At 54.8% G+C, this 12515-nt stretch overlaps 2 protein-coding genes across 11 annotated transcripts in view; one reads left to right on the forward strand and one right to left on the reverse strand.

The window, feature by feature from the left end:
• LOC130849649 (uncharacterized) lies at window positions 1-12372 on the reverse strand. Of its 3 annotated transcripts, none has more exons than XM_057728692.1 (2): window positions 12248-12372; window positions 1-1829 (listed from the first exon to the last, which is right to left on the reverse strand). In XM_057728692.1, the coding sequence occupies exon 2, from the start codon at window positions 1617-1619 to the stop codon at window positions 573-575; it is 1047 nt and encodes a 348-aa protein (XP_057584675.1). In that variant the 5' UTR covers window positions 1620-1829; window positions 12248-12372; the 3' UTR covers window positions 1-572. The 3 variants fall into 3 exon arrangements, 2 of the variants coding, with proteins under 2 accessions (XP_057584675.1, XP_057584676.1); XM_057728693.1 differs by lacking the exon at window positions 12248-12372 and adding an exon at window positions 4720-4772; XR_009052773.1 differs by lacking the exon at window positions 1-1829 and adding an exon at window positions 4759-5056 and having other exon boundaries at window positions 12248-12352.
• Window positions 7131-12515, forward strand: part of SYT12 (synaptotagmin 12) — a 24151-nt gene continuing 18766 nt past the window's right edge. For 2 of the 8 annotated variants that reach the window (XR_009052772.1, XM_057728684.1), the window contains exon 1: window positions 7280-7674. The gene's annotated coding sequence lies outside the window, so the exon portion shown is untranslated. Of the gene's footprint in view, window positions 7230-7272; window positions 7675-12515 lie in introns of those variants that run through there. The other 6 variants (XM_057728686.1, XM_057728689.1, XM_057728688.1 and 3 more) reach the window with 6 other exon arrangements.

Genomic DNA, 12515 nt, shown 5'->3' on the forward strand with positions numbered 1-12515 from the left:
CTGGTGGTCCAGTGGGTAAGACTCCACGTTCCCAATGCAGGGGCCCGGGTTCGATCCCTGGTCGGGGAACTAGATCTCACATGCGTCCTGCATGCCGCAATGAAGATTCTGTCTGGAGACTCGTGGGAGAATCTCTTGCTCGCCTCTCTGCCAGCTTCTGGTGGCACCAGGCACCCCTTGGCGTTCCTCGGCCTGGGTCTTCCTGACTCTAGTCTCTGCCTCGTCCTCACCTGAACTTCTCCTCTCTGTGTCTGTGACCTTCCTGAGAGGGGCACCAGTCATTGGGTTGAGGGCCCAACCTATACCCAAGGTGATCTCATCTTGAGATCCTTAATTATCTCAGCAAATATAGTTCCTTATTTTTCCAAGTAGGTTACATTCACAGGTACCAGGTGTTGGGACTTGGGCAAATCTTGTTTGTTTGTTTGTTTGTTTGTTTGTTTGTTTGTTTGGAGAGAGGCACAATTCACTCCACGCCACCATCCCATCATGGGTCAGGGACAGTGTCAACCTCACCTGCACATCCCCACAGAAAATGCTCATTGGAAGAAAAGAGGTGTTGTTGATGGGACTCAACGACTGCGAATGCAAACCATGTGCCCAGAACAGAAGCTGGGGGTGGGGGGTGGGGGGTGGAGTAGATGGAATGAGGGACCACAGATACCACGGGCTAGTATCCCTGCCTCCCCCAGCATCAGCTTCTCTGTAGAGGACCGGGGAAAGGGCTGGGCTGCCCTCTGTCTGGGCACTGAGGCCGGGCTGTGAGCACGGCATGGTCCCCAGCAACTAGGACCTGGTGGGAACCTGGGGCCTTGTGGGCAAAACCCAGGTTGGAGATTAAAGGGCTGAGGGATTACAGCAGGGGGAGGGGGAGGGGGAGGGGAGGGGTGGGATGGAGGCAGCAAGAGGCTTGGCATGGGAATTTGAGGGCACAGATGGGCATAGCTGTCCTCTCCTACCCTCCACAGGCAGCTGGGACCCTGGTGGCCTCCCGACCCCAACATCGACATTCCCTGGAGGCTGGGGCTGCCAAAGACAGTGGTGGGGTGGGGGCAATGGAAGGACCATCTCAGGCAGAGAATGTGGGCCCAGGGAGCTGATGGGCCTGTGAGTGAGGTGGGGAGAGTCACAGCAGCCCTGGGCCTCTGAGCCACAGAGGAGGTGGACAGCTTGATACCCAGCAGGAGAGAAGGGGCTGGCAGACAGGTCGCCCTGGGCACGCGCTGGGTGGCTGGAACGGGGACCCCTACATCCAGAGCTGCAGCTCCCTCTTGGGTTTCCTCTGCCCTAATGCCAGTGGCAGCTTCCTCCCCACCCAAGGGGCTCTTAGTTGCAGGTGAAGGAGGCAGCCCTGGTGTCCTGTGGGTACAGAGACTGATGGTCCCTGGGGTAGGGGGTTGCAGCAGGGAAGCAGGGAGGCTGAAGCCAGCTCCTGGAGAACCGTCCCTGCCACCCCGACAGCACTTGCATCTCCATGCTTCCCGAAGGCTGCCCTTATCAACGCTCGCCCATCCTGGGTCCCGGCCCCTTGCCTCACGCCCTCTGCGTCCCCGTGGGCAACTCTCCAAGGTGCTGTGTTGGTGGCAGCTGCTCAAGGGGCCACTTCCTTCCTCTGGCATAGATGAGGGAGGCACATGGGATTAGGCAAGGTGGGTTCCCTCAGGTGATGGGTTGATGGGGGCCCCACCTGGGAGCAAAGCGACGTGAAGGGGCTCCTCGGAGAGAGAGGGCTCAGGATTTGGGGCCAGGGCTCGCGGGCTTCACGTGGCCAGTGGATTCAGCTCTCCTGGACTTGGGTTCCTCATCAGGCAAAGAAGAGCTGCATCAGCCTGGCAGGATCAAATGACATAATGAATACAAAGAGGGTCTGAAACACGCCAGGAAGATCCCAGCTGTTGTGACTTCCCTGCTAGAATCCCTTTGTGTCTAGTGTTCTGATCTTCATAAAGTTCCTTCCTGTATGTGACCAGAAAAAAACTGTGAATACAGACATGTCCAGTGGTTCCTGCCTCCCTTGCTGGCAAGGAGGGCTCTGGATCTCTAGCGGGTGGGAGTGGGAGGAAGGGGGCTGGAGAGGCCAGAGAGCTCATGGCTGGAGAAGAACATCATCACAAAGAGGCAGGCTGAGGGCAGGGGTGGGAAAACCTGAACGGAGAGCTCAGGCAAGAGCAGGTAATAGCAGCAGCTCGCATTTGCTGAGGGCTTGCTATACAGGCTAGACACCAGCTCCTGTAAGCCTCCTCTAAGCTTGTAAGGTGAGAGCGGCTTCACCCCCAGTTTACCGATGAGGACACTGAGCTCGGAGAAGTGAAACCACTTATCAGGGATGGAAATTCAAGTTCACGTCTGTCTGACCTCAGAGCTCATGCCCACAATCGAGCATTAGGCTGAGCCTCTCCAAACACGAAAGAGTGGGGCCCTCAGGCAGCACAGGTCTCAAGACACAGAGCAGACAAGCGCCTGGCAAGGGCCCAGACGATGTGGAGCCCATGCTCCTGTCCTGTCTCCTAAGCTCCCCACTGTGCAGCCTTGGCAGCTCCTTCCTTTTTCTGGGCCTTAGTTTCTTGATCTGTAAATGGGCTGACTCCACACACAGCTTCCCCAGGGGGTCGGGGTGGAGCATCCTTTGGGCCAGACCTCAGGGTAATGCCTCATTTAAGGCACCCTTGCTCTTCAGGAACGGGGTCGCTATTGTCCAAGAGGCTGAGGAAGAATGAGGAGGGGCTCCATTGGGAGACAGGGCAAGCAGGCCGGCAGCCGTGACAGCCCCACCAGGACAGGCTGGTGAAGAAGATGGTGGGGAAAAGGTGATGCAGCTGACTCCAGCTACTGGGGTGCAGAGACTTCATGACAGGTTCAAGGGAGATGGTGACACAGGCAGTGGCCTTTCACCGATCAGCACTGTAGCCACATCTTAGACTCCAAGTAAGTCACATAGGACCTTCCTATCCCTGGGGAGGTTCTAAGGTCCAGAGAGTTTCTGGCCAGGGGCAGGTGGTTCATGTGATTTGTGTCACTCTCTCCAGGGTCACCACAGCCCAGGCACTTGATGGGTACCATCACCTGCTGGGGGGCTTACATCCTGCAAGGCACCCCAGATAGGGTACCTGCCCTCAAGGCAGAGCCCCCTCTGTGAATGGCTATGTGTCTGGTAGGGTCTGTAGGGGAGGCTGAAGGTGGGCTCCACTTGGGCTGGAGATGTGTCCAGGTCCAGGCCTAGGTCCAGGTAAGGCCTTGGCCCTGACTACAGCTTGCAGTTCATTCCAGCCATCTGGGATCCTCCATCTGCTATCGGTTCCCTGGTCACCTTGCTCCTGGGACTCCAGATACCACGGCACAACCCCTTCCCTCAACACCTACTCTGGGATCCAAGCCTACTCCCACCTCTCTCTAGCACTTCATTCACTCATTTATTCACACAACATTTATTGAGTACCTACTGTCCCAGATATACTACAGGGGAAAAAGCCAGATCTGTGAAAGTGCAGAGTTAAAAGAAAGGACTCTGGAACCAGGCTGCCTGGGTTTAAACCCTGGCTCTGCTACTTTCCAGCCGTGCGCCCGTGAGCAACTTATATAACCTCTCTGAGCCCCAGTTGCCTCAACTGTAAAAGAGGGCTAAGAATGGTATCTCCCTATGGAGTTGGGGTGAAGATTCAATGCCTTAATGTGATGTTCGAAGAGCACTTGGCACATAGGAAGTGTGCCATGTGTTTGTGACTATTAGTCTCGTGGTAGATGCAGAAAATGAACCATAAACAAATAAAATAATTGCAGATTGTGGCAGGTGTTCTGCAGAAAATAAACAGCGTGCCGTGGGTGGAGGACTCTAGGTGGGGTCGTCAGAAGGGTCTCTCTGAAGAGGTGACTTCTTTAGGGCCACGTGCAGAGGATGGAGGAAGCAGTCTTGGCAAGAGCAGGGAAAGCGCTTTCCAGGCAGAGAGACCAGCAAGTGAGAATCCCTGAGGTGGGAAACAGCCTGGCAGGTGTCAGGAACACCAGAAGGCTGACAGGCAGGAGATGAGTGGGTGAGGATGGCATGGCAGGTCAGAGAGGCCAGCAGGCCCTTGTGAACCACAGAAAGGAGTTTGGCTGTTATTCCAGCGCAGTGGGCAGCCACACAAGGTTTTTGTGTGTTTCTGTAAGTGGTATTGAAGTGTATCACACATGTAGAAAAGTATACAGTATAAGTGTGCAGTGCTGCAAATTTTCACACACACACACAAAATAAAGCTGCGGGGAGGGGCAGGGGGGGCCCAGCACTGGGGTCAAACCCAGAACATAAGCAGCATCCCAGAATCCCCCTCAGGCCCCTCCGGTCACCACCCCCACGGTAGCCACCATGCTGACTTTTAATAGCAGAGGATAGTTCTGCCTGATTTTTGAACTTTCTATACGTGGAGTCATATAGCACGTGTCCTTTCACGGCTGGTTTCTTCCGTTCAACATTACAAGCAAGATTCATCCACCTGTTGTGGGTGGTGGTAGCTCCTTTCTCCTCTTTGTGTGTCATTGTGACTCTACCACCATGCATTTACATACTCGTCTGTGGATAAGCACTTGCAGTCCCTGTCCTTGACGGACATACATATGCTTTTCTGGTCATCGAAGGGTTATTAACATGAAATTGACAAGATCTCCTTTCAAGCTCACTCCAGACTGGAGTTCCCAAGTCATCCCACTTGGCTGACACCAGAAGCAGACCAGCCTCAACTTCACCTCTTTCTTTTTCTTTTTTTTTTAAATTTATTGGCTGTGTTGAATCTTCGTTGCTGCACAGGGGCTTTCTGTAGTTGCAGGGAGCGGGGACTACTTTTCTTTGCAGTGCACAGGCTTCTTGTTGTGGTGTTCTCGTGTTGCGGAACACGGGCTCTAGGTGTGCGGGCTTCAGCAGTTGCGGCTTACGGGCTCTAGAGAGCAGGCTCAGTAGTTGTGGCACATGGGCTTAGTAGCTCCTCGGCATGTGGGATCTTCCCCAACCAGGGCTCAAACTTGTGTCCCCTGCATTGGCAGGCGGATTCTTAACCACTGCGGCACCAGGGAAACCCAACTTCACCTTTTAAAAAAAAATTTTTTTAATTGAAGTATAGTTTATTTACAATATTGTCCTAATTTTTGCTGTACAGCAAACTGACTCAGTTATACACATATAGATATTCGTTTTTTATATTCTTTTCTATTATGATTTATCCAAGGAGATTGAATATATTTCCCTGTGCTATACAGTAGGACCTTGTTGTTTATCCGTTCTAAATGTAATACTTGGCATCTACTAACCCCAAACTCCCAGTCCATCCCTCTCCTCCCCCTGCCCCCTTGGCAACCATAAGCCTGTTCTCTACATCTGTGAGTCTGCGTCTGTTTTGTAGATAGGTTCATTTGTGCCATATTTCAGATTCCACATATGTGATATCACATGGTATTTGTCTTTCTCTTTCTGACTTACTTCACTTAGTATGATAATCTCTAGTTGCATCCATGTTGCTGCAAATGGCATGATTTCACTCTTTTTAATGGCTGAGTAGTATTCCATTGTGTATATGTACCACATATTCTTTATCCATTTATCTGTCAATGGACATTTAGCTTGTTTCCATGTCTTGGCTATTGTGAACAGTGCTGCTATGAATATAGAGGTGCATGTGTCTTTTTGAATTACAGTTTTGTCCAGGTATATTCCCAGGAGTGGGATTGCTGGAACATATGTTAGTTCTATTTTTAGTTTTCTGAGGTGCCTCTATGCTGTTTTCCACAGTGGTTGTACCAACTTACATTCCCACCAACAGTGTAGGAGGGTTCCCTTTTCTCCACACTCTTTCCAGCATGTGTTATTTGTAGACTTTTTGATGATGGCCATTCTGGCCAGTGTGAAGTGGTACCTCATTGTGGTTTTGATTTGCACTTCTCTAACAATTAGTGATGTTGAGCATCTTTTCATGTGTCTACTGGCCATCTGTATGTCTTCTTTGGAGAAATGTCTATTCAAGTCTTCTGCCCATTTTTCAATTATTTATTTGGTTTTTTGTTGTTGATCAACCTCACTTTTTTATGGCTCCAACAGAAGCTAGTATTAGAGTGTGCCGTTTTATGTGCTGATGGTGTGTGTAATTCAACGCTGCCTCCTGAACCAGGAACACTTTCATGCCTCAGTTGTCCTCATGTGGAAAATGGGCTGTCATTCCAAACTGCAGGTGGCTGGCTATGAAGATTAAGTTAAATGAGAAATGGCAATGAGAGTCCATGGCCCAGTGCCCAGCCCCTCCCCCTTCCAAAGGGCATAGTTAATGCCGTTTCTCTCCTTTTTCTTCAGAACCCAGAAAATGAATTGAAAAAGGGTGCCCCCCTGCGTGTGAAACTGCATGCCTGGCTCCCCAGGGTCCTGCCTTCTAGACCAAGGATGCCCCCTCCCCACCACGAGGCCAGCACAGACCCAGCTCCTACTTAATGAGAGGGCAGTGCCCACAGGTTGCTTCCAGCCCCAAAGTCCCAGAGGGTAGATGATCCAGAAACCACTGCTGCCTTAGCACACTCGCTTGCCACCTGAGATCCTCTTCCCTCTTCCCACCCCATCCCAGATCCTACAGATCCCCCGGGAAGCCCACCCAGGTACCCACAAAGCCTGCTCTCCTGGTAACTGTGCCCACAGCACGTGGCACCTTCCCCCGCATGCCTCAGCCCCTCCTAATGCGGGCGTGCCTCCCTGCCAGACTGCGAGGGCAGGGAGGGACCTGTCCCCCTGTTCCCGGAAGATGGAAGATCGCCCACACCTGGCACTGTGCCTAGCGGCCAGCGGGGGCGTCATAAATATCTCCTGAATGATTCATTCATTCCTGTGGAGAGAAAGCATGAGCCCCTAAGTGGCTTTGAAGTCACACAGACCTAGGTTCAAGTCTTGGCTCTGACCCTTGGCCCTGTGACCTTGGGAAGGTCATTTCACCTCTCTGAGCCTGTTTCCTCCTGTAAAAAAAAAAAAATAGTGACCACTGACCCCATGAGGTCATTGTGAGAATTAAGTAAGATGCTGTTGGCCTACCATTCAGAGGAGGGGAAACCTCCTGCTTCCTGTTTTCTGTCGGTTCCTAGGAAGTGCACAGTATCCAGCCCGTTTTACAGAAAAAGAAACTGAGGCCTAGGAAGGGAAAAGAATAACCCAGGGTGCGGCAGCTGGGGCTAGAACCCGGGCCTGCTGATTCTGTGCCGGGTCCTCGGCCAGCCTCTCGGAGCTCCGGGTGAGCACATCCCCACCCCCACTCCTACTCATCCTGGGCCCGGGAGTAAGGGGCTGGCCTCGGGCTCAGACGACCCCTGGGATCCGGGGCGCGCTTCGGGATCTTCGGCTCAGACCCCGGAAGCGCCGCGCAGCTCCTGGGAGTGGAGAGCGCTTGGGGTTGTCACTTTAAATTAAAGAGGGAGCGGGCGGGCGAGCGCGAGGGAGCGCGCGGCGGGCTCCTGGGAGCGTGCCCGGACTGCGGCGCAGCTCCCGACTGCCGCCCCGGCCCGGCCGAGCCCCCGGCCCGCGCCGCGCTCCTCCCAGGCGGGCGCGGGGCGGCACTGCAGGGGTGGCTCCACCGGCGACGGCCGGGCTTGGCGCCGGTGCGTGCGCGCTGCGGGAGCCCGGAGCCGGAGCCCAAACCTGAACCCGAGCGGGAGCGGCGTCCCCTCCGCCGAGCCGGGGTGAGTACGCGCCCCGCGCGCAGATGCACGCAGTGCCCCTTCCCAGCGCCGGGGACCCCCGGGCTCTGCGCTCCCCGGGCTCTGCGCTCCCCGCTCGTCTGCACACCCGCGCGGATCGCACACCCGCGCCGCGCTTGCACACGCACGCTCGGCTCAGCGCACGGCCGGCGCCCTTCCCCGGCCCGGCCACTCCGCGCACTGCGCATCGCATCGTGCCCCGCACGCCCACTCCGCGTGTGCACACACGCGGCTCACCCGGCCATTTACACGCCTCCCCGGCGCCCGCGCTGCACGCACGCCCCTCACACACACAGCGCCCTGATTGTCCCCACTGCCCCGGCCCCGCCTCACACCCCCTTCCCGGCTGCAGGGTCAGCCTCCCACACTCCGGTCCCCATGTACCCTGGGGGTCCCCGCGGCATGAGTGCTGGGTTTTCAGGACATGCCCCACGTCGCACCCCATTGCCAGGAGGCCCTGGGAGACCAAGAGGATCCTCAGTCTCTCTCTGGTGTCACCAGCCTGGGTGGGGAGATTTCCAGGGTCTCCCTGCCATCTGCTCTGTGTTGATGCCACTGCTCTTTGGGAGAGGAAGCTTGCCATCCCAGGGCTATAGATTTGGGCTGAAGAAGGGGGAACTGGCGCCAAACATGGGGACCTGAAGCCAGGCTTGTGGGTGGAGGACATCCTAGTGGCCCCTCCTCCATGGGCTGCAGAAGGACTGGGTGCCCCCTCTTCAGCCAATGAGGCCACCTTCCCCCCCACCAAAGAGCCTGAGAAACCTGCACCCTGGAATGTCAGCCTCTTCCCTGAGCCAGGGGGTGGGTGACAGGTTTGGAGAGCAGCAGGAGCTATGCCTCCTACTAGAAATGGGGAAACTGAGGCTCAGAGAGGGCAGGAGACTCACCCAAATCCACACAGCCAGTCTACAGAAGCATCAAGAGCCAAGCCCCTGGCCTTCCCACTCTGAAATTCGAGGCCTTCTCCAAGCAGCTTGGGAGAGTGGGGGCTTCCAGGCTGGGGTTCAAGCTTGGACTCTGTCTTGTCAGCTCTGGTGATTGTGGGCACGTATTTTCCTGCACCTCAGTTTTCTGACCAGTACAACGGGCAGAGTAGCTGCCCCCTCAGAGGGCAGCAGGGAGGATTTGTGAAATAACACCTGGTGAGTCCTTGGTGCAGTGCTCAGCACATAGTAGGTGCCCAGTAAATGCCAGCTACCACCACCTTCGCCGGATTTGTGGTCTTTGGAAGGAGAGGGGGATGGTAGCAGGATGTGGTTATTCCAGAAAGTGGGAGGGAGCACTTGAAAAGGATCTCAAACCTAAAGCTCCAGCCTGGGAGACCAAGGGCTCCCCTGTACCACCCTCTGATCCTGCCCATTACCTGCTGGCCTCAGGATGAGGGTAGGGGGAACCAAAGCCTTGCCAGCCAGAGGTGCGACATGGGGACCCTGAACAAGGAAATGGGGTGAGGGGGGAGCAGAGACATGGGGACCCTCTCCCTGCAGAGGCACCAAATTCCTGGAAAGCCATTTCTTGATAAGCCCAGGAGGGGGCCTCGACGGTGGTCAGATTCCGGTAAGGCCCCTGGCAGTTGTTTCTACCCATCTCCACCCCCAAAAGGCCTGGTCAGGAGGTGGCATGGTGGCCAAGCGCCCGGGCCCAGATCCATCGCACCTTGGAGTCAATCCCAGTCTTGCTACTCATATGCCGAGGGACTCCAGCCCTGGCTTCCTCATCTGTGAAAGGGGGATCTGTTTAGCCATTCAGTCATCAGGTCTGTATCGTGTGCATAGTATGAGCCAGGCAGCACGCTAGGCATTTAGCATGCATTATGTCTACTTCTTACAGCAATAGGTAGGTATTGCCGGGCAGGTATGATTACGCCTGGATTTGAACCCAGGGCTGTTTTCACTGAGCAAGCGCCATGCAGTTTAGGCTTTGGGGCTTTGGGGCTTTGGGGCCAGAATGAATAGACTGAGTGTGAAAGGCTGCCAGGAAGGGGCTCAGATGAAGGTTTGAGGCAGCTCTGACCCACCCCAGCTGTGCCCCATTTCCTGTGTGGCAGAAATGCCGGGAAGCTCTGGCCAGAGGCTGCCCTGGCCTTGGCTATGCCTCGTCAGCATCCCATGCCAAGCTGAAGCCACAGCCCCTCGGCCTGGCACAACGCCAGACTGCCAGCCGGAGTCTGCTGAGCTTGTCAGTAGTGGGTGAGATGGAGTCAGGGGGTCTCGGGGATCGTAAGTAAAGCCATTAAGGGCGGTTGCTGCAGAGGCAGGTCTGGCCCAGTCTCAGCTCTTGGCTTCCTGGCTGGGTGACCTTGGGCAAATTCACTGCCCTTCTCTGAACCTCACTTGCCTCCTCTGTGGAGCAGGGATAATAACAGGATTGCCCTCTAGGGGTCTTGGGCGAGGGCATGAGGAAAACTTATAAGAAGTCCTTCGCACAGAGGCCTTGGCTGCTAATAGAAGAGGTGCTAGACAGGTGGCAGGCCCAGCACCACCACTGCTGGCTGTGTGGCTTTGGGCAAGTCACTTAACCTTTCTGAACCTCCTCTAGCTCATCCAAAAGCCTGCTTACCAGGCTCGTGAATAGAGATGCTTCCAGGGGCCAGCAGGTTCTGGAAGTGAATGGAAGGGTAAGAGGTGCCAGGCCGGAAGAACAGATGCCCCGTCAGAGAGGCGGAGCCTATTCAGCTCCAGCTCTGGCAATTTGGGGGGGGCGGGGGGGTAGCAAGGCAGGGTATACAGCCCCACTGTTCCCAAATCTAACTTTCAAAGGGAAGCTGGAAATCTATCCTTTTTTTTTTTTTTAAGAAATCCATTTTTAATGGGAAATTTCCCAATTTTTAAGTGTTGGCAACTCACTTTAAAACAAATATAACACATCTGCAGGCTGGTAGTGCTGCCCACACAATTCCACTGCTCAAAGTAGGGGTTTGGGGGCCTTTTGCACTGTTGCCAGGCCAGTAACCACAGCAGCTAAGATTTGACAAGCCCCACTGCACTTCTTGCTCCTCCCTCCTATGCCCTGATAAGGCAGTCATAGGCCCCTTTTGACGGATGGGACAGCTGAGGCTCAGAGCTAGTGAGGGGGCAGATCTAGGGTTCAGAGCTGTGCTTCAGGCTGCCCCCACCTCCTGGAAACCTTGACGTCTCCCCCAAGTTCTCTCCTCCCTCCTCTCAGGTGGAGGTGCTTTCGCTTCGCCCACTTCCTGGGACCTTCTGGCCTGGGTGAGCCTAGAGTCCTTCACACCTCCACTGAAAGCACAGCTCCCCAGGTGTTGTGATGAGGGGAGGGAGAAGGTGGGCAGTGTGGGAGTCTGGAATCTGAGCTGGACCAGCCTTGGAGAGATGGAGGCCCCTCGACAGCCAGAGGTCTGATACAGCAGATACGGGGTTCTGTCCCCAGCCATGGGAACTTGCCCCAGGGGTGCACCCACACACTCTAGCATGCTGCTGGCATTGGCTGTCCTCATGCAGGAAGTCAGCTTGTGCCGGGTAAGCAGGAAAGAAAGCCGATAGCATGATCAGATTCCAAGCAAGGCAGAGGCAGACTGGGACATGTGTGTTCATGTTAACATGTGTGTTTTGGTATATCCAGACTCCCTTCTGCCAGGAATTAGGGCCACCTTGGGTTTGTACGCAGTGCCTAATTTGGCCTGCAGGTTCTCGGGCAACTTTCGAAACCATGTGCCCCCTGCAGTAAGGCACAGGGGTTAGGGAGCGTGGAGCTGGATGGCCTGGGTTGAACAGTTCCTTAGCTGTGTAGCCTGGGGCAAATGACTTTACCTCCTTGCCTCAGGACTCTCTTCTGCAAACCAGAGATAGTAATAGCACCTACCTCGAGGGGGTGTTAGAGGATTAAATGAGGTACTATATATGCAAAGTGCTTAGAGCTTGGGTCTAAGGAGTTCTTAGCAAGGTCCTTATCACAATCTCCAGCCCAGGTCCCAGGAATGAGCTTCCACTTGAATTGGCATGGGTGAAGCCCTTCCTGGTTAGCACCTCCCTCCTATCACCATGACAACCCACATCTCACTGTGGGAGTGGGGGCATCATCAGGGGAGCGGGGAGCAAGGAATTGTCTGTGCACCAGGCAGGGCTTCTCCCCAGGATGGTGTACCACCCGGCTCCTCGAGGCCTTCTGCCCTGGGACCACGGCACTCCTACCTGTGCTGGATAACCGTGACTGGATCAAGGCACCCCCGCTTCTTCACTCCAGAGCTACAAAATGGGGAGAACCCCAGAATTCTAGAAAATGCTCACCCCCTGATTTGACCCCAGTCCCAAAGGGAGCCCACAGAATCCTTTGAGGAGTTGCTGACAGGCCAGCCACCACCCTGCCTTTTACTCTGTACCCAACAGTGTGTACATTTTTGTGAATTGGTTGCAACATTTAAAAATAATGAAACTGCTCGTTAAAAGAAATATCGGTTTCTGGCTTTTCAGAAGATCCAGCCAGGCCGCACTGGCATTCCTGCGGGAACAGAAAAGCAACTGCCCTTGGGTAGACAGCCACTCTGCAGGTCTCCCCCGCCCACCCCCTGCCACCTCCCCCATATACCCCATCTCACCTGCTTGTAACCATCTCTCTGAACCACGATGGAACGCAGAGGTTGGGGTGGGGGTTCTCCTGCTCTCTGTGTCCCTTGAGCTGAGATCCGTACAGCTCATCCCAGCCTCCCTTTTTCAACCCCCCACCCCATTTAGGACATGCCTGTGAGCCAGTTTACTTCTTAGCAACAACAATAATAAAACCATAAGCAGTTGCCTGGGTTCATGTAATGGCTTGTATGAGCTTCTAGACCTTTCTAGAACAACTTAGACCTTCAAACCTCTCAA

Source organism: Hippopotamus amphibius, chromosome 3, assembly GCF_030028045.1.
Source record: "Hippopotamus amphibius kiboko isolate mHipAmp2 chromosome 3, mHipAmp2.hap2, whole genome shotgun sequence".
Classification (NCBI taxonomy): Eukaryota; Metazoa; Chordata; class Mammalia; order Artiodactyla; family Hippopotamidae; genus Hippopotamus; species Hippopotamus amphibius.

Excerpts from the sequence above, each read along its gene's own strand:
- LOC130849649 (XM_057728692.1), bottom strand. The coding sequence starts at position 1,619 with ATGCCAGAGGAAGGAAGTGGCCCCTTGAGCAGCTGCCACCAACACAGC.